Source organism: Strigops habroptila, chromosome 2 (assembly GCF_004027225.2).
Source record: "Strigops habroptila isolate Jane chromosome 2, bStrHab1.2.pri, whole genome shotgun sequence".
Lineage (NCBI taxonomy): Eukaryota > Metazoa > Chordata > Aves > Psittaciformes > Psittacidae > Strigops > Strigops habroptila.
Genome location: NC_044278.2, coordinates 24,422,782 through 24,444,793, shown reverse-complemented (window position 1 = coordinate 24,444,793; position 22,012 = coordinate 24,422,782). Strand labels below are relative to the sequence as shown.

The 22,012-nt window shown below is 34.1% G+C and overlaps 1 protein-coding gene across 4 annotated transcripts in view; it reads right to left on the bottom strand.

The window, feature by feature from the left end:
- NCAM2 (neural cell adhesion molecule 2) overlaps positions 1 to 22,012 on the bottom strand; it is a 283,578-nt gene that overhangs the window by 35,196 nt on the left and 226,370 nt on the right. For 2 of the 4 annotated variants that reach the window (XM_030476672.1, XM_030476673.1), the window contains exons 13-15: positions 11,757 to 11,876; positions 10,528 to 10,649; positions 5,110 to 5,290 (exon numbers count right to left, since the gene is read on the bottom strand). In XM_030476672.1, coding sequence (XP_030332532.1) covers positions 5,110 to 5,290; positions 10,528 to 10,649; positions 11,757 to 11,876 — 423 coding nt within the window. Of the gene's footprint in view, positions 1 to 8; positions 237 to 4,841; positions 4,921 to 5,109; positions 5,291 to 10,527; positions 10,650 to 11,756; positions 11,877 to 22,012 lie in introns of those variants that run through there. The other 2 variants (XM_030476674.1, XR_003990100.1) reach the window with 2 other exon arrangements.

The following is a 22,012-nucleotide window of genomic DNA, read 5'->3' as shown; positions in this document are numbered from 1 at the left end:
GTCAACAAACATTATGTTGGTGGTACAACAACTTTTGTGGTAGAGTACAGAACAAGAATGAAGGTGGCTGCTTTCTGGCTTCTCATAGCTGATGCATGGCCAGGGTCAAGGCAACCCTCCCGGAGAAAAGGAAGGTTATGCCTCCCTTCAGAGCTAGGGAGACTATTTGCTGCCTCAGGGAGTCTCTTGCAGCCCATGGGTCAGGGTTGAAAGGATGGGAAAGACAAGGAGAGCACCTGCAGCAAGAGAGTCTGCTGTTTGGCAGCAAGTTGTGACAGGACCAACCCCAGATACACAGATGGGATCATATAGAATTTATTTCTATCCAAAAAAAGTCAATGAAGTGCTTGGCTGAGAGAAAAATTAAATGACTCACCCTGAGAGAAAATTGTGGGCATCAGGGAAACTTATTTACATTTTTCTGTACTTAGTCATTTTCAGTTTCTGGATGAAAAAGTTCATTATTCTAGCTTCTATTCTAATAAAACACTGCCTGTATAGTTCAAAATCCCTGTTTTGTCTATGCAATACATCATAAAATGTATATACACAAATTCGAATATATATACACATGTACCTGAAGCACTGATAAGAGCTATTTTTATTTTTCATTTACTTTGACACCACTGGAGATCCTAATGCTGCATTTTTGTTATATCTACTGATAAAAATAATGTTTGGCATGAAGAGTAAAATCTTTGCTAGTAGCGATGATGAGAGAAAATACTATGTTTTAGATTGTCCCTCTTTGCTTATCACTATGTGATTTTAAGCATTGGTAAGAGTCAAGCAAAGAAAAATAGTAAATGAGATGCACAAGGGATGCATTTCATTTTTTTCCAGCAATGTTAATAAAAAAATACTCCGAGAATTCATGCAGCATTGGAAGTTAAGATACCCCCAAACAACCAATATTGCAAAGTGAGAAAAAGAAGTCTAAGGGCTTCTTATTATCACAAAATTCTTTTCTCATTTTCCTACTATGGTGCCAAGTTACTAATTTACAATAAAGAAGAAAAAACTTATGATAAAACACAACTTGCAGGCATTTTTAATATATCTACTGGCCTTCCAGAGACAAAGCATTGACTGGATAAAAGCCTTTGGAAGATAGCACTTGTATAAATCTGCCGCCCCTGATTTCTGAAAATTTTTCTAACATTTGCTTATCCTCTTTTAACACCTTTCATTTCATCTTCTTTTAAGATTCACTTAATATAAAAATGTAGATGCGGTTTTAGTTTGCAATAGTAATGGTTCAGAATGACAGATTCGGGCAATTTTGTACCAGCTGCACAGCACAAAGACAGGATCTCTGCCTCTGACCTGCTAAGAAGGAGTAAATGGAGCCATACAAATGGGCTGTAGTGTTGGCTCTAGGAGCTGATGGACTTTGGTTGTTATTGGTGGCATCTACTCAGAGGACTTCTTTTGGCTGCAGAGGTTAGTCTATGCTGTTTTCACACTGATAAAGAGCTAAGAGCTAAAGCAAACAGCTCCTTTGAGAACGCTTTTTTTTTTTTTCCTTCTCATGGGACTAGAAGCAGCTTAACACTATCTATTTTGTAACATACCACAAATTAGTACTTCATATCTGGTGGTGAAGACTTCACCCAGAGGCAATCACTGTTGAGAGTTGCACCTGCCTGCAAGTACTGCCCACTAGGATCTGTAAAGAGGTTTTGGAATACATAAAATACTACATTTAAGACTATGCCACTCTTTCTTCAAAGCATAATTTTTAAATACATGCTCATATGCCTAAGTAAAAAGTGAAATACAAAGATGGAACTGTTGACTCAAAAAAGTAGGAAGTAAAATTATATATACGTAGAAATAATACACAGTCACGTGTATCTATAAACACATATACACATACATGAATATATTTATACATACATTTATTTAAGGCAAAGTGTTTCAAGAATGTGGCTTCTTCAGTATTTCTCAAAGTCAGAGCAAGGTTCCATTGGTAAACCCTTCAGTAAATCAGGAAACTTTTATTAGATTACAAATTTGAGGAGCTAATAACAAATTTGTGGGATTTGGTGAATGGAGACTGTGTTAAAGGACCAGGAACAGAAATTACAAAATCAAGTAGATCTATAGTTGGAGGTTGCTAAGGCCAACCATGTGAAAATTCAAAGGAATGTCTGTCTCATTTATACACCTCACTGAAGCCAGACAGCAATTTGCAGTTTCAAGCTCCTTCCTAGACCTAAGATGGAAGATCACCATATTGTGTTATTACAGAATTTGACTTCCAGCCAGGAGCTGGTACTTGCGCACTTCCCTATCAAGCAGAAGTTGTGGATTCGGTGCCCACGTAAGCAGAGTTTTGGCTTCCAGTCCCTGCCCTCAGGGATTACTACTTTTGCCTTATATCCAATGGCTCTCGAAAACATAAGCAAGCTCCTTCTGAAGCAATCAGAACCAGTTTTATCTCTTGTGATAACTCCCATTTCCCTCGTAAGCACCTATTAAAGGACAACAAATGTATCCTTGCCTCCATCTCTCTCTAGTTCTCTGATTAATCTCATTAGTGTCTGCATATATTTAGCAGAATAGTATACTACACTTCGAGGATCCCCAAATTCTCTCGAGATAAGTAATATCCATGAGATTGCATACACAGGATCTCCAGATGTCTTGGTTTTTAATTACATTTAGAGCAAGACAGAAACAGTTCAGCTGAAGTGCACAGATCTGGGCACACAGATATGAAAACCTTCAGGTTTTCTAGTAATTACATGAATAATCAGGAAAGGTATCTCAGTCATCAGAAGCTCCTAAGTGAGCACTTAGGATAGGTGATGCAGATTTGATTCAAAAGCCAAATTTAATTCTTGTTGCCTATGTCTGTATTTGGACCTAGTTGTAGATGCCTAGCTGCAAATACCTAAGGCTCAAAGCAGACAAACAGTGCATCATCCAAGTTGACTGATACCAGAAAGCAGCATTCCTCTCAAAGTTACGCATTTTATACACATTATCTATGAAGTTTTGAAAGAGTAGGTTCATACTTTTGCAACAATGTTATATATATGTATTATACCGCAATAATATTATGCCATTTCAAAACAAGATAACCATACTAACTCATGAATCTGAACATTGATGTTCCACTGATTCTAAGTGTCCTTTGACATACTTTTAAAAATCATTTACAGAATGTGCTTATAATGGGAATTTCACACTCTTTTCGGGCTTTGAAAAAACAGTTGTCAAGGAAACTAATTAGTTCCACAATCACAATTGCAATAAACATTCATATAAGGAAGTCCTGATATTAAATAGTGTAACAGGCTTCTCACAACTACTTGAGGTTATGGGAGAGCACCGAAAGGAAAAAGCCTCTAAATATCTATTAACCTGTGTTCAGAGAAAAATGTTCTATCTTCTGAAACTAAATTAACTAAGCTGCTTTTTACTTGAGTGTCTAGAGACCACTTCCCTTATCATTTACAGAGGCATATCATGCCTCAGTTACAGCAGCTGTGCCAATAACGTGGAATACTTCAAATAATTATAACAGGTTCAAGTTAGATTGCATGGCTTATCCCTTCCATTTACCTAAATAAGGTTCTATTTATTCTTCTGCTTGACAAATATTTTTATTTCCTTGGGACAACAAGCTTTCCTGCGTTTTTTTTTCCGTTTTCTTTTTCTGAATGATGGCAATCACAAGACACTGTGTGTAATCTGTGTATAAACCAATCTGTTTAAAAACTAAAGTACACAGGGCCTACTGAGGCCCTGAATTTCAATCAAAATGCAAGTCACCTCTCACTACTGCAATTCAAGTGCCTAAACCAAATATCTGTACTAGAACTGGACCTGAACCTACTAATGAACTACAAATGCCTATTCCCTCCTATAAATGCAAGTAACAATGTTTCCAGTATCAACGAATTGTTGCAGAGTTCTTCAGGTAACTTCCCTGAAAATATGTTTTAAGAAAACTTGCAATAGACAGAAAAAAAAATTAGTTATGTCAAACTTTTCTGATGACAAAGTAGTATTTTACTCAAACTCATTACCACTTTACTAAGATCAATGCTTGTCAGATGTTAAAATGTAAACACAGGTAGTGATATGGTTGACATTTTAATATATGGGCCATTATACTTACTTGGCATGATCTTAATTTGATTCTAATACTGTAACAGTTTAATATACAGCATACAGAAAGTACTATGTTATATGACTTAGTACCTGCTTCTAAAATGGTAACGATGACACTGATCTAATTTGGAATTTATTATTAAAAATATCAGCCCATAATTTAGATAAAAAATTTGAAATATCTTCCTCATAATATATGCTTTATAAAAATTAAAACAACCTGTAATATAAGAGAAATTTCCATCATATTTTAGATTTATTCTGAATGAAATAATTTTGCATTGTTGCACCAAAATATAATTTTATGTTAGGTAGGATTAAAACCTGATAAATTAGTTACTGAAGCACACTCACCCTTAAGTACTGTGCAGTTTTCCTTAAAATATTTCAAAATGTTCCTATTTACACACTTAAAAATATGAACAACATTTCTGCAGATTTCAAAGTTTCTGAATGGGCCTAACAGAAGGCTGTATGCTCACCGTGTTAGGGTGAATCAGTAAGACGGTATCCAAACAAGACTATTTGAAATCTTAAGCTTATCAGACCCTAAAACAACTACCTTTATTATATGCGAATATCTATACACATATATATCTTGAAGCACATGTAAAGATAGGACTGAAATCAAGCATTCTAGCAACTAAGTTGCTTACAACAGACATATTGTAATTTGTCTATTGCAAATAGACAATGAAAATGTACAGCAGGTGTACCTTAAATACTGTATTCTTTGTTACCGGCCATCAACTGGGTTGTAGATTCAGTGTTCTGTACTTTCAAATGACTTTATTACTAAGACAAAAGTAAGAAACAGGGTCTCATTCAAGGGTTTTGAACCAAGTCTTTGCTGATAACAGAGTACGGTGTCTCAGGCTTTGTCAGTTAAAGAAGACTTCAGTTACCTTATGTTCAACTACATATATTCATGTACTACGAGTAGCAAACAATTCATAGAGAGAAAACACTCCAAAATTAACTTACCTGTAATAATGTTGGGCTTTGGTGGCATACTGAATTCATACAATGTTGGTTCAGAATAACCCAGTCTGTTGGCAGCTGTAATTTGTACTTCGTAACCCATGGTCCACTGAAGATGCTCTAAGATGATGTGGTCTCTACTACCCTGCACTTTTTTCTCTAGCCACTGGTCTTCCTTATCTTTCTGTAAAAATGCAAATATTAGTTTAAATTGTCAAAACCTCTTGTATTATTTGTATAACAGGTATAAACTACGTGTCTACATGATGCACAAAAATTATGGAGTTTCATTTACAGAGGTTATGAACATTCAAATAATCTAATTTTGGAGTTCTGAGTACTCAGGCTTTTGGTAATTTTGACCACTCCCGATCATGTTTCCATAATGTGGATTTAGGGATTTTGTAGGCAATCCCTTTAAACCTTTTGGCTTTGATTTATACATTGCTGAAATACTGATGTTTATCTTAGGGAACAGCAGGGTAATTATTTACAAATGCTGCTAAGAGTAAATTCTCTAAAAGGTTTACTTTATATAGATGTTTTGATTACATTTTGATCAATGTTCTTCAAGAGAAACTTGCCATTTAATCCAAACTTGAACTGGTTATGAATGCAAGATGTGCTTATATCATACATTAGTTATATAATGAAAATATACATTAACTGTAGTAGTATGTGGTACTATAGTAATATTTTGCAAACTAGGTTGTATGTGACAGCATAAACGCAACCACGAAAGTATGCAGTCCTATCTCTACACTGGTGAGATACATGTAAATAATTAAGATGGTGTTCTAGAGAAAAAAAAAGGTTTCAATTCAGATAATTAACTGTACAAAGGAAACAAATGAGGACTTCAGTTGTAATCTTAATTCTGGCATTTCGTAAATTTGGAGTACTTACCTTTGCAATTTCTCCTTTCAGTGCGTAATATATTTAATTATTCTTTATACAAATGAGAATCACTGTCAAACACAAAAGCCATCTTGTTCAAAGGAGTATCAATAACAGTCAGTAAAAATCTATGCAGACCCATTCCTACCAAACAGCGAGGTACAATAAAGTGGCAAAAATTATGGCTGAGAGCCATACATCCAACCCATACAGCAACACAGACCAGTCAGTGGATAAAAACTTTCCAGCAAAAAACCCCCTTCAAATACAGGGAGCATAACTTTTTGCTACAGACTACTATGCTTCTCTGCAGCTTATATTTAGGGTCCTTGCTAAAGCACCTTGCTCTTGACTGATAGAAGCGTCAAAGAAAATTGCATCTAAATTAAACAGTTAAGAGCCCAATCATGCTCCTTGTACCTGTTTGTTCCAAGTCTTCAGAAAATAGAGTGACAGACTAAACTCCCCAGACTAAACTCAGTGCATTGCTGAAATAACTTATTCACTATCAGCACTGAGTGTGATGGTCTCTCCATACTGACTTCACCTTTTCTTAAACTCTTTCTTGCTGCTTTTGCAGTGGCACTGGTACTGACATGATAGTCCTGGGAATGATTAAAATAGAGTAAAACATCTTTTCTGGAATGTTTGCAGCAACGTGAAAGTGCCTACTTGGTGAAGCAGTACGAAAAAAAAAAAGATAAAGCTGGCAGGAAAAAATATCAAGAAATCCTCACAGAAGACAACCTGATAGTTTAAAGCAGTGACTTCACAAGAATTCATTACATCATGATGATGCTTTGTAGGTCTGTGGAATATAGGACAAAAAGCACAAAATGGCTGACAATGGACATAGAGCTAAAATGCACAGAAAATCCAATGATCTGGCAAGGTAAAGTCCAAGGTAAAGTGAAACTTAGAGATGCAAAAAAAAAAAAAAAAAAAAGTTTTATAGTAGGTATCTCAGAGTGAGAGTAAATGAGAAATTCTCTTTTGAAATGATTCATATTTAATGAAGCTTGTTCTGGGACCTCTCATAAAGGCACAAAATGAACACAGTCCTCCATCAGCATAGTCAAACAAGAGTGAAGCACATAACCTGTCAATCAAACACTTGTCACTGCCAAAATTCAGAGCATTAATGGTAATGTCACAGGTTGACATGGTGAACAACTTGTAGGCCTGCAAAAACTAATTGCTCCTCTGATATTTCCTCCAAACATTTAAAGTATAGAAACAGAATTCCCCTCTCCAATCACTAAGAAGCCTATTTCAATACTTGCTTCTTAAGCGTTATGAAGTAATTCAGGATATGGTACCAAAATCATTACTGAAGGCTGGGAACAAATCTGTTCAAGATAATAGAGTGATAAGTATTTGCAAGGAACAGTGACCAACATTATACGCCAAGCACAAATTCACAATTGCAACACATGCAGCTACAGAATATCCATCACAGTCAAAATGCATTTGAGCAGTAAGCAGAAACTTTTGCTTGTGACTATATGAGTCATGTGTAAATGATTAGTCCTGCATGGTGATCACAGGTTGCTTGCATGTTGGTTCTGGTGCTAAGCTTAATCTGTGCTAATACCTTCCAAAGGCTGCTTTGTAGCCTGCCTTTCTCTTGCACGTCTGTGCCTCATGACCCACCTGTCCTGAGCTCCTCTGGCAGTCTCTCCCTTGTATCCCAAGTGCTCCTTCCTCCTAGCCCTCCCTCACCTTCCCTTTAAGGCTGTACAATCTCTTCAAACCTCCCCTCTAGCTTTTAGTTTATTACTATAGCACTTGGTAAGCAACATAGCAGGTAATAACCATTTAAAAAATCAGTACACATTTCCCCAGTTATTTATATGAATACAGTTTAACATCCACTGTGCAACACCAGCACCTCATCATGTGTGCCCAACCAAATTTAATAGCACTAGAAGCAGGAACAACCAAAGGGTAGCTTGAGTTGGTCTCCTGGTCCCCATTAAAATTACAGTTACTATGAGAAATGTGGTTGGGTGGTCACCTCCTGCATTGGACGGGATGCTTGTCTAGGGAATCCACATCACTGCTTTTCCCAGCTGGTTACTGGGGAACAGTTTTCCCTCATCTTTCTCTCTCTCCTCTTATTCCATCTTAAGGTAACTTTGAAGTCATTGTATGCCATCAGCTTCAGGCTTCACCAGGGAAGCTTTGTAAGACGGTCTTCACTATCTTTGTGCAAGACTATGAATCAGTTTGAGGCTGCTGCTCATAAAAATTGCATAGTACCTACTTCTCTGGAAGTGAAGCTTCTAATTAATTGACTATAATAACTCCTGCTCATAATATGAATGAAGTAATGTTAGGAAAGCAGTATTTGACAGAATGAAACACATGATTTCCAGAAAAACAAAACTTACCAATTGCCCTAAACCAGGCTATAAAATTGCTATATCTTAAAGGCTGTCCTTCTCCCAGTTAAAAAAAAAAACAAACAACAAACAACAACAAACTCTGTATGGAAATTAAATATAAGGGAACTGACTATTAGTAAGATATAAGCTGTTATGAAAAACAAAGAAGAAAAAGACACTGATGTATAGCTTGTTTTCTAATGCGCTCTTTAAATAGGCAAGCAAATACATCGGTCCAGGTGCTAGTAATGAGGCTGGCAAGAGTTATAGGAAAGCTAATTAAATACAACCAATGGGGAAGATAGAAGAGAAGCAGTCAACAGATAATTAAGAACTTTAAATAGCATCCATTCATTCTGATTAAACCACAAAAAAAACCCCCAAACCATCATGCTCTTTTGTTGTAGGATGGTCTTTAATTTAGTCAAATCGCTTTTTCAATTGGAAGCTTAAGTAGATATAGATTTGAGGTCCAAGTAAAAGCTATCTTCTTCAGTAACCTGTTAAGTTTCCCGTTACTGCTTAAACTGCACATTTATCTTTCAACAATACATGCGAAGAGTGATGTTTCAGACTATAATATTGTACCTTAGTCAAAACACTAGATGAAAATCAGGTTTCAAAAAATATTCAGGATATATCCAAAATCATTTAGCTTACTTAAATCACAGACACAGATTAAATTCCATGTACTGCATGCATATATTATGTCCAAACAATTTATTTTCTTCTCAATTATAAATACTTAGAGGCACTGTTACTTAAATAGGAAGCTCAATCCCATGAAACTGCACTGTATCTTGTATTGCATATTATACTCTCTTCTTTACAATTACTTTTATGCCAGCTGCACTCACTGAACTGAAAGTCATTTAAGAAGGTCAATTAAGATTTAGGGATCAGTGGTATCAGAATAACTGCTGTTTATGTCCCCAGGCTACTCTTAAAAACTCTACTGAATTTTTCTAAATTGATTTGGAGTTAGCAATCTTCTTTGGTTACCTTACGAAAATCATACTATATGCCAGGTTTAGCACCTGGACAATGCCAGAACTATCATCAAAGAGTTACATTATAGGAAAAAGCAGGAAATGTGAAAAAAACTATTGAATATTAGGAAATGGCTTTTCCTTCTTGGGAACACTGAAACATGTTCTGCATTTAATTTCTCAAAGATTGCTTATTTTTGTTAAATACAGTCCTCACTACCTTTTATTTAACAGGTCTAAATATCTGATGTTACATTCCCAATATGTTTTAGACTCTTGAAATGGATATGTACATCTGCTATTGCACTCTGGTCCTTTTACTGGGTCTAGTCAGGTAAAAGTATAATCTTCCTAAAAGAACACAAAGAAGTTATTAGAAAATGCACACTTTTGAATTAAATTCATTGCTTTTACCAGCTCCATAGTTACTTCTTTAACCCAGTAATTTCTAAACATAGTAAATCAGGAAAGGAAGGATATTTTAGCTAGAAAAGCGTGTTTTCTAAACTTGCCAGATTTAATGAGAGAACACCAAACAGATTCTAGCTGATCGAAGGCCAAAAAAATCTGCACAATGGCTGTTAAAGAACTGATATGTACACTGAAACTCATGAAAGTCCTAACAATTTGAAATTATTTAGCTGAACCTTGGAATCTAGGAAGACAGAAAATATGAAACATGAACAGATAATTAATTTCAAATTAATATGAAGCACTAGAATATAGCTTTCTATCTCTAGGATGCTATCTATCAATACAGATTCATTTATAAAAGGTTATTAATTTGCTGCTCAAACAACCCTTAATTATGTAACTTTAATGTCTGCTAATTTAATGCATTTCTGAGAGATGAACATGAATGTTCCTCATTTACCACGTAACAAAACAGAGAATATAGTTTTCTTGTTAGAATGAACTCTCAGTTATACCTCTAAGAAGAACACGGTGCTTTTGTTTCTTTTTTATGTTTTATTTTATAATCTTGCATTAGCAACCTAGTCACAAAAGAAAACATACTATACTGTATCTTCTTTTTCTAGTATGTAAACCATTTTGTCACATTTCAAATCATATCAACAGTCCTGACTACATTAAAAGCAGATATTACTAAGCAAAACCCACCTATTTTGATTAACTGAAATACTTACACTCCTGTATTTGACAATATATTCCAAAATGGGGGCACCTCCATCATCTTGTTTAGTTATGCTAAGTTTAAAACTCTTGCCACTTTCTGGTTGTCCATGTATTGAAGGGGGGCTTGGCTCCCCTAAACAAGGAAAAAACCAGTAGATAATAATAATTCAGCAATCAGGTAAGTCTTACATTACAACTGGGAACTTGTCGACAATATTATTAATCAAAATCTTTAAAATCAACATAGTACTTCCAAGCACTGCAGAACAACCTTAATAAGTGTGTTAAATATTTTGCCTAGAGTATGTTCTAACGTAGATTAATTATTGCACAAAAAGAAACAAAATTATGTGAAGTATGAAAGAAGTATTTGTTTAAGACCTTCCACCTTTTGACACTTTCAGATGTAATTTACTGCAGAAGTGATTTAGTCATCAATTCAGCTAGGCTGGCAAGCTGCTACTCACACTGAAGTTTGAGGGTAACACTGTCTTAAAGGAAAGCACCCTTAATATTAAGCATGAGCTCTAGTCCCATGTGGAAGACTATAATATCAATATAAGGTAAATTAACTCTTCAATAAATGTGCTGAGGCAAAATTGGATACTTTTAGAGCAGTCTGTATTAACAAGAAATGTAAAGAATAAGATTACCAAAAGCAAAACCATTTTTTTCTGTAATGTAAAGATAAATATAATCTTAAATGTACAATGGAAGAGTTAATAGCCAGTTTAAGCCACTTAGCTCATCGAAATTCACAGACTAATCATTTCTATATGCAATGCCTATTATAAAGTTTAATCAGATCCTAAATGAAAGTGTGTTGTTATACTTATGTCTTATCTTCAAAATATCTAAGTTTACATTCACAGAGAGATACAATTCCTTTAGAAATATTTGTAGTAATTGTGTAAATGACTATAAATGAGAAAAAGTCCTTAATTAAATACGTTTCATGGTTTGTGATCCTAAATATAAACCATATGTTTGTCTAAGTCTCAAAATTATAGATAATGGGATAAATTTTCCAATTTAAGTTCATTCATACTATTTGGTGGGAGGGAGTAAGAGGACAAAACCATGATTTCTGAGAAACAATGTAGACTGATGTTATGCACTTGAAAGTAGCATGTAAATATAAAACATATTATCCACAGTGAATCATAATTTAAATTATTAGCTGATCTGGAGATAAAATATTCTATTTACATTTTGATTTAATAGCTCAAGTTTTACTCACGGACAGGTAAAGTCTGAAAGATCTCGATTTTGCTATACTCTCCTTGCCCTTTTCCGTTTACAGCGGCTACTTTGATTTCATATGTTGTATTTGGTTCCAAATTGCTGAGAACAACCATGGCTAAAGGAAAGGGAAGAAAAAATATGGGAACAAAATTTGATGAAGCAATAAATTAAAAAAAAATGTCTGGCAATTTCATAATTTGTTTCACTTGCAACTTAATGAGTCCCATTTTCTCACAGTCCAGATGTACCAAACTTACCTTTCTTGTTAAGAGCTAATAGTACCTTTTTTTTTTTCATCTGCGTAAAATCATTGTGACTGAGGAAGTTATGCATCTGAAGGAATTTAATGTCAGTGTTACAGAAGCCATAGGAAACAATTAAGGACCTTGATGAGGATTGATATTTTACGTTCAGATTGTGAGCACAGGAGGCATGAATCTGGCAAAAAATTATCAAATTTCTGTTCTCCTAGCTGGCAGTAGGCATCTGATGCACATTCCAGCCACCTTCACACAGTTCACAGCTTGCCATTTTTCCCTCATGCAGAGCAGTATCAACCATCCTCGGACCACACTTTTAAATGCAGCTCCGTGTACATTAGCAGTGAATTCCTGGTGTTATGCTTTGCCAGTTCAACGATACATTCAAGACCTAAAATGACAGATGGCTATGATGATCAAAGGAAGAGTTCCGAGTTATCTCCTAAGGACCTGAAAGTGAATTAGGCCTGTTTGTACATATTGAAGAGGAGGTCTATGGAAATGCATATTAAACTATAAGCAAATAAGTGTTTGAACTCCAGACATGCTTTCAGAAATCAAGACTGAATCCCTGGCAGCAATCTTTCACACAGCCTGAACCAATGATTCTACCTGGAGAGGCCATGAGAAGCAGAAAACTGGGGGAAAAGCTTGCTAAAACAAATACTGTACAGGACTAAGAATATTGTTTCTGTAATGTACAGTAACAAGTCTAGAAACAAAATCCAGAAAAAGGATGTTGCATCCTTTATGTGAATGCAGTATTATATATTACCATAGTACTGTATATTACTAATATTGATGTTGAATAAGCACTTGGAAACTTCAATCCACACAGAGTTCTTGGACCATTACCCTGCCTTTACAAAAAAGCTTCCTTTTATTGTCTCTACAGCAATTGCCTGCTTGCTGTTTGCCAGCTCTGTGATGAGCTCTCCAGATGTCAGATTCGCATTCAGGAATGGACATAAATTGGATGGACTTTACTTCAGAAAAGCACATTGGTATTTGTCTTGCCCAGAAAAGCAGAGCCTGTATTATCTTACAAGAGGATACAGAATTGTAACGTCTTGAGAAAGAGCCAATAGTCTCTTCTGCAGTCTTTAGGGAGCCCAATTTTTTTCATTATAGAGAAATATTTTAATAGTTGCTTTAGGCTCGGTTTTCAAGTTATATTTAATGAAAGTACAATTATTTCTGTCAGTACTCTGTCATTCTTTTGAGTCCAGATTTATTAGAATTTCTATTTCTTCAGTTTCTGCACCAGACAGACAGAGGTCCCCTTAGTGTGGAGCTAAAGGGATTTAACGAATTTTGGAAAAACAGTAACTTTCACATTTCACACTCTATTATGAACACTTTGCATGAATTTGCCATTGAAACACGATAACTGCTTTCTTGTAAACAAAACAGTAGAACTGTGTCTTTTAGCATATTTTAGCTTTATCATATTTCCATGAGATTTAAAAATATAAAACAATAAAGTATAACCATGTCATGAAAAAATAAAGTACCATCATGAGAATAAGAACAAAATTTGGAGTAGAGGATTATTATATATAACATTCAGTTATGGCGAGATGAAACTTAAAACCTAAACCAAGCAGCAGCAGTGTTTGACTTGCCTTTCAGCCATCATTACTTTCCAAGGCTGAATAATTTCACTAAAAATAAACCTTAAGGCATACTAAAAATTAGTGTTACTGTAAATGTTTTTAAAATTTAAACAATATAAAAGCATGACTATGAGTCTACACTTAATAAAACACAAATATTTTAACTACATAAAACCTAAGGATCTGATTCTATAAACACTTAAGTGACTCCTGGGGCCTATCTAAATGACTAAAATTACATCTATATGCAGGATTTAAAATTACATCTATATGCAGTGTCAATTTTAGAATCCCCTGAACAGCACTATGTGTGTAGATACAATAACTCTTATAAATACATTTATAGAATTAACCAAACTAAATCTGTTAGGAAAATATGTCCTCAAAAAATTGGAACCAGTTGGTATCAGTGATGGTATTATGTGAATATATTTTATACATTGGAAAAAAAATCACAACTATGTACTGGAAAACAAAGAAAAGAACCATTCGTGATCAGAATACTTCAAACACTCCAGTTGTAAAAGATATTTAGATTAATTAAGATTAAGAAACTACAGTATGTAACAAAAGTGCAGGGCTTAAAAGTCACATAAGAGTAATGAAACTTTCACTGTTTGCTAAGTAAGTGTTTTACATTTTTGAAATATGTTCAGAATGGAAGAAAACACTTAATCAAGTGATTTTGCTTTTTCTTTAAGGTATGTATCTGTCATTTAAGTATAAAATCAGCTTATTCATCTTTCCATATGCAAACAGAACTCTTCTTGCAAGAGTCCATAGCTCACAGTCCTAGTTAAAATGGATATTTTGATTACAGTTTTCAATGCTCGCTGACATAATCAGCTGTAAAATTTCAAATAATATTCTAAAAGAAATATATGACTTTCAGAATGTGAATGTGAAAAAATTGGTCCACCACATACTGCATGTGTAAATTATGCCACTGGTGTATTCATTGGCATGTATCATCCCAGATATACTGAAAGTAAAATTCCTTTTATTCTTTCAGATTTGAAATTTTTCAGTTTTTTTCTACCTGTCCTATCTACCTGTTTCTGGTTTTATATTTTCTTCCTAATCACAGTATCTGCACATTATCTGAAGAATTCAGTTTTGTAGACTAATTGATTTTGCTGGGATTATTCGCACACTGACTCATTACATTGAGGAGTAGACTGCAAAGAGGCAAAACCAGAAGACACTCTTGTGAACTTTGCAGGTATTGTTGGGCTCAATTAACATGATGCACAACAGCTCAGACCTTAGTGTTTTCCATTTATTAGAGTATAGGCAGGCTTCAAGTCACACGGTACCCTTGGAAAAGATCATGACACAAGAAGTTACGAGTTATACTGGTTTTGGTTTCATGTACTGTATAGAGAGTTGAAACAAAATTATAAATACTTTTTAACAGGGTATGCAAGGAATATTGTGGGGGATTTATTTTATTTTCTAGACCAGAATTTAAAAAAAACCCACAACAACCAAAAAGAACTAAACCTTACTGAACAGCAAAATTCAGTTTAAGCTATTCTGTGGCAAGAATCCTAAAATTTAAGCAACAGTAAAAATAATTTTTTTATTATACAAATTCTTCTAATTTGCAAGCAAATCCAAAACATTAAAAGACAAATACAGTACCAAAAAAAAAAAAAAAGCCTGCAAAAATGTATCAGACAAAAATGCAGGACTCCATACTATTTCCAATAGAGTGTAAGCATTTCAGCTAGAAAAGTTGATTTTATTATTGCAGAATTTTAACTGCTGTCAAGATGAACTGTAGGAAAACAACATCTGACATAAGATTTGCTGTGAAATAAATTGTACCATAGATCCAAGTGAGTAAAAACAAAACCAGAAATCCCCAGCTGCGTTTCTGGTCCAGATATAGATCATTTATATTACCTTATTGCAGTAGAATGAGCTGGGAAATGTCTAGAATATTAAATTGTTTTTTCACCAAAGGAAATCTACCTCAGAACTCTTCTAAGGACTGTGATATATTACATAAACCACCACCAAAGCAAGGAAGGTTAGGGGAACCAATAGCAGTTACATTACGCTAATCCCAGAGTAGAACTTATATGAGGTTAATTAACAGAAATATCGCATCAATACATTCTTCCCATTGGAGATCTATCTGTTGTATAGAACAATGTTACTTCAGTTCGAAACTCAATCCCTTGAGGATGCCACATCTAACTAAAGGAAGATATAAATTTATTTTGAAACAAAGTAGCTGAGACATATCATTGCTGAAATATCATCTTTACTCATATAAGACAGTTGGCAGCAGTGTGAAATTTCTGTCAAAGATGCATTACAAATTTTAGGATTTTTTTCTTTCTATTTCTTTCCCTCTAGTCTGAATCTCTATTATCATGCAGACTGAACGCAGACTAAATACAGTGCAGGTTAGTAAGTGGAGTGCTTTGATTTAGCAGCATTTTGCTGCACCTTTCACTCATTATTTTACTACCCACAGGAAAAAACTCAGTCCACTGAAATACTGGAATCTCTTTCAGAGGAAAAAATGAATAGCATTTTTATGAAGCTTAAACAGCTTTCTCTTTGTGATGATAACTCATGTTTTTTTAAGGACAGAAGAAAAAGACATAGTAAGATGGGAAAAGAGCAGCGAGGAACTTACGGCATTACTGCATTAAGGTTCTGTATAGATGTCTCAGACTTCTGTAGATGTCATACAATCTGAGAAACTTCTCCCAAAACCTCTGTCTGCCTGGGATGAGCAACACTGTTTTGTTTACTCTGTAGGTTTGCACAGTAGGAGGAAGAGTATAAAATCTCTTTTTCTAGCTTCTGTGTGCTTCAAAAGTGGGTGGGGGTGGGGGTAGAGGGAAGAGGATTTTACTACACAATAGGCAAAATGTTTATTCACATGCAGAAACAGCCACACTGTCTCAGTTCCATCTGTCTGCCTTGCCCAAATAATGATCAATTTCATAAATACTGATTCAAGCATCTGGCTATAAATGTCGGAATTCAACTAACATAAATATGTGAACTTTAATAATGAAAATATTTCAAGTTTCACATTATATGAAAAAAACATGATAGAGAATCCTACTGCCAGTGAAATCATGGGCATAACTTCCATAAATATATATGGAGACAATATCAAGCCTTAAGTAATTCCCTAAAATGTATACATAGAAAAAAAAGTAACCATTTTAAAAATTAGAGAGAATGGCTTTATCTGGAATTTCCATCATTCTTTCCACTACAATGTAATTGTTGCATTATTTTGGAATAAAATTTGTAGTTGCCTAATTAACTGCGAATATAAACAATTACCTGTGAATAAAGATATATAGTGTGGTAGATCAGATATAATTAATATAATGTTCACTAACATGAACGATTTCCATAGAAAATACTTTTCAGTAGTTCATAGAAAAAATGCACTTGGCAAAAATTACTTTAATATTTCATGTACAGCCCTCAAATTACAATTTCCCTGTAGGCTCCTTTTCTCCATATATTTAATTTTTATTTTTATTGGGTAGGATTCTGGGATGTCAGTATATAAACTGAATCAGAAGTAGCATTTTTATTTAAATAAAGCAAGTAAGAAAAGATTAAATAATTGATAGAACAATCATAGTTACAAAATGTGAAGTGCTCTAAATTAATGAAAATAAAGCAAGCAAAACTGTAATCCAAAGCCCCCAGAAAAGAACAAATTTTTGGCTTGACAACAGAGTTTATAATACGTTGAACCAGCATGAATCCAGAATACGGGTTTTGTCATTTAAGATACCTATGACGTAACAATGAATAGGTTTTCTTTAGAAGTTCATTTTCTAGTTTATTTGTTTAAAAAAGACCCTTATTTAATCTAAATCACAGAATAGCACACAGTATTAACAAAAACAAAATCCTAGGAGAAATATTCCAGGAACAAAAGCAATTTACTGAGATGGATCACTGATCAATATACTGTTCCCATAACTTTGTTTAAAATAGAAACATACATACTTGCATGAACTACATATCAAGTAATTCATTTACACATACTAGTGTTAAGAAAAATTAAGAATTATTAATTGTATGTAATATTTTTACACTAAAGGTTAACAAAAGATATTTGTAATCCCATTGATAAAAGAGCTCATATTATCAGATCTCTTTCATATTATCAGATCTTATATCAATTTGACAATAACATAGAATATTTAATGAACCAATTCTGCCATCTGTACTGATTAGCCTCTTCTCCTATAACAATTCTGTGCAGCTAGGATCTAACTGTGGTAGATTTTGGTTCTATCACCATTAAAATGGAATTTATCTTTCAAGCACATATTCTAACTTAAACAAAACCATGCTAACTTTGTTTTATCTTATAGCTAAGATGCTTTGTACTTCTCCATTGCCTTCAGTGTGTGGCAAACTACTTTTGGATTACTATAAAAATATTTTTTGCAAATTTGAAGTAATTCCTTCAGATATCTGTAGTTCAGTTTTTTGTTAACTGAAGTTTTCTTATCTGCTATTTTCTCTAGTTCACTGAAGATGACTTTGATAATAGTATGTCATACCCTAACCCAAAGGACATGAATGTATAAAGCCCATTCTCCTGTCTTACAGTACCCCAGTACAATAAATCCCAGGAAGTTTTCTCCTTGCTTTCTATCCTTTGCAATTTCAGCTTCCTGTATAGTAAATCCGTTTCTGTTATTTAGTTATGTCTACTGTAACCAAGCTATATTCTTCCTGTTCTTATATTTGATCTTTCTTTTCTTGGAAAGGGTCTGAAGATACTTTCACATCCTTAGTCTGATGTGTGCAAGGTGGGGTAGGTCAGGAGAAGAGATTCTTCTTAAAAATGGTGTTATTTTTAATGCTAATCTTTTTAGTGCACTTTTAACAAAAGCGACCTTCCATAATTAAAAATTGCCAAAATTCCTAGAATATGTGAGGTATCACTATTAATTCCAACTTACTAGTGTTCTTTTCCATACGGAAACCTTCTAATAGTATAAAATGAGAATTTATAAATATACAATTCTTTACACAGTTTGACAGGCTAAAATGGAAATACATAATGAGCTTTCAAACCACACAGTTTAAAGACATTTCAAAACCAAATGCTCTTGGAATAACCTAACCTTTCAAATGTCAGGTGTCCTCCAAGTACACAGTAGACCTTCATTTTATTTATTAAATAATTACTTTAGAACGAGCTCTTAAGAAATACTTTTTTCAATCTTTTTTGTGCATAAGATTGTGTGTGTGTTGATATTTATCTGATGATAAATTAAACAACTTCTGTTATCCTAAACCAGTAACTGATTACTGGTCCAAATATCTTCTCTTTTTATTACACACATACAAAAAAAAAAGGGCAAGAGAAAACTTCAAAGAAAATGCCTTTGAAGTCCAAGAAAATAATGACAGCAGTTTACTTTTAACAACTGCACCTTCTTCCTATTGTCAGCCAAGTTCTGAAGAGCTACAACAACGTTTTTGTTACTTTAAGAGTTTGCAACAGATTTAAGATGTTTCACGTTATGTACTAGTTTTCTTACGTATCATGCAATTCTTTAGCTTTCTTACGGTATTACAAAACTGCACTGTGTTACAGATACAACTAAGTGATGGCCTTTCTCAACCAGACAGACCCAAAGTATCTAAGAAAATTAATTACTCTTTTGTCATTACTACAAATTTATCAGTACTCTTACAAAGCTCCAAGACACTTGCCAAGAATTTGGGAATTCTTAATGCTAAACCACATGCATATCTGCGGAGCATAAAGGAATGAAAATTTCTAATACTGTGCTCAGAGAAGCAGAGATATTTTAATAGGCAAATTAATATCTGTTAGCAAGGCTTGCATCTCAGTTGAGACTGCTATTTAAAATTTCAACACTTTGTATTTTATTATAATTCTGTGGACTAATAGTAATAAACAGAATATATTTGTATCTACATGTCTTTTTCTCAGTTTTACCTGTGTACAGAGAATTATGTACTGTAACATACCACTGAATTCATTATTAGAAATTAAATGCATTATTTTCTCTTTTCTAAACTACTTATTTTGCTTGCTCGATTTTATGCTCCAAACAAGCCACCTAGTCTGAACGCCAACAAAAGTAGTCTCCTATACTCTTGAATGGTATATTATCACTGAACAGATTTTTTAAACTGGAAGCTCTCATTAACACTAATTGTCCCATGACCAAGGTATGTTGCTGCAGTCTTGGAGCTACCTAGGAAGCAGGTTATGACACATGAGTTTTGTCTTCTGCTCCTCTAACCCATGCAATTTTCAGCTCTGGAGCACTCAAAGTGTGAGAAAAAGAGACTCTATTTGCTCTGTTACGAAATGCAGGAGCTGGCAAAAACCTAACCACCACCACTTGAGGAAAGAATAAACCAACTCCTGGTGACTGCTCTCATCAAAGAGGCCATCCTCATAGTGACAAGCAAAGGGACTAGAGCATGATCCCAAATGTGTCTTTTATGACATTCACTATCGTGAAAAAGCAAAGACCTCAAGGCTGACATGAATGATTATTTCAACAACTGTTCTTTTCCTTCTTATATGCAAAGTTAATTTTAATTAGTAATTTTTTCTTCCCCATCCTATTCTTGCATACTACACTTTGTTTCTTGCTAATGGAGAAAGAAAAGAGTAGAGAGAAAAAAGCGATGAAAGGAAATTCGTTTAATGATATAGTGAAATGTAATACAAATAGGGCTGTGCTATTCCTCGTTGTAAGTGGCAGAAGGAAAACTCCATCCGTAACTACTCTGTCATTCAATGACCTTGAATATACTTGGAGAATACTCTCTTCTCCAGCAATACTTTTCTGATTTCTATTACGAATTGCAGCAGAAGTTTATATACACATATAAATGCACATAAACATAAATGCACTTTACCTTTTTATAAGCAGATTGGCAATGTAAAATAAATGCAGATGAATACAATGCAGAATTGAAAGGCAAAATTTGCAGCTTCACCATGACTCTAATTTATTAGTTATTCATATCCAATATTGCACTGCATCATTCTTTACTTGATGAGATCTACCTTTACAAGCCAGATCAGCATGTTAGCTGCAAATTTACTTGAGAGCGTGCCATCATAAAAAGCCTGAAAAGGTCTAATTAGGGACTAGACAGGACTTACCAGAACAGAGGAACATGAGGAGAAACATATCTGGAATAACTGATTCTCCATTTAATTGCTTATTAAAATATTTATTACATATTTCTCGCAATTGAAGTATCTTGCATCTGTTCTTACAGCTTTTCAAATCTGTATCTTTAAAAAAAACTCCACACGAACATAAATCACATGTTGCAGTGAGCTTTGACTGTTTGACTAAATGCAATTGCAAACATAGAATTACAAGCTATTGAAAAGAAGAGTAACCTTGTATATCGGCAGTGGCTATATCTGCGTAACGCTCAGTTGCTTTTAGATACGAACTCATGCTGTGAAGTAAATTGTCTGGGTTTTCTTCACTACTCATGACATTTTTTTCACCTTTGACCGTGAAAAGTACACTTCATTCTCCTGATGTTTTAGGCCTGCATAAAACCCTGAAATATTTAAACTTAGCTTTCCCTTTACACTTCTCACTTTCTAGGTTCTCTAATTCATCCATGTAATTTAGTTCAAGGCATTTATTTATAGTCAAACCTTTCCATCCACATGAGACTTTTACAGCAAAGATTAAGCTGGATGGAGGCCAAGCATAGTATAGAGACAGAATTAGAGGGCTGAATAACTTTCTTACATGCAGGTATACACACAAATTTATTTGGATAAAAAGTGGTCTTTTTCTTGCCATTTAATAGTAATCTATATTGGTTGTAAATTGCATCCATTCCTTTTTTTTTTTTTTTTTTTAATGTATGACATCTTGCAAACTGGATTATGCCATTTTATCCGAAGAATTTAGATTTATTACAATTAAGGACTTTTCATTCATGTTATTTGCACTGCATCTTACATCACTATAGCTTCGTAACTCCTGCATATATATGCAACTCTCACATTCTTGTAATTTCAAAGCTGGTTTAAGCTGAGAAAACTATTTTTGAATCAAGCTAAATATCCATTTTCTTTTGAAAAACAAATCCCATGAGTTTAGGCTTGGCAATAGTATCGTAAGCATATTAACTGATATCAGGAATCATCTTTTTTTTTTCTTTTTAACAATATTATCAATTATTGTCTATTGACAATAGACAATTTCTTAGATTAAACCACTGATTTGGTCAGTTTGATAATGTGACATTTTAATATTCTCCATATTGTGCATCAAATGCTGACATACAAATTTGGTATAAAGTTACAACAACTTATGAGGGTTTGGGTTTACAGGTTT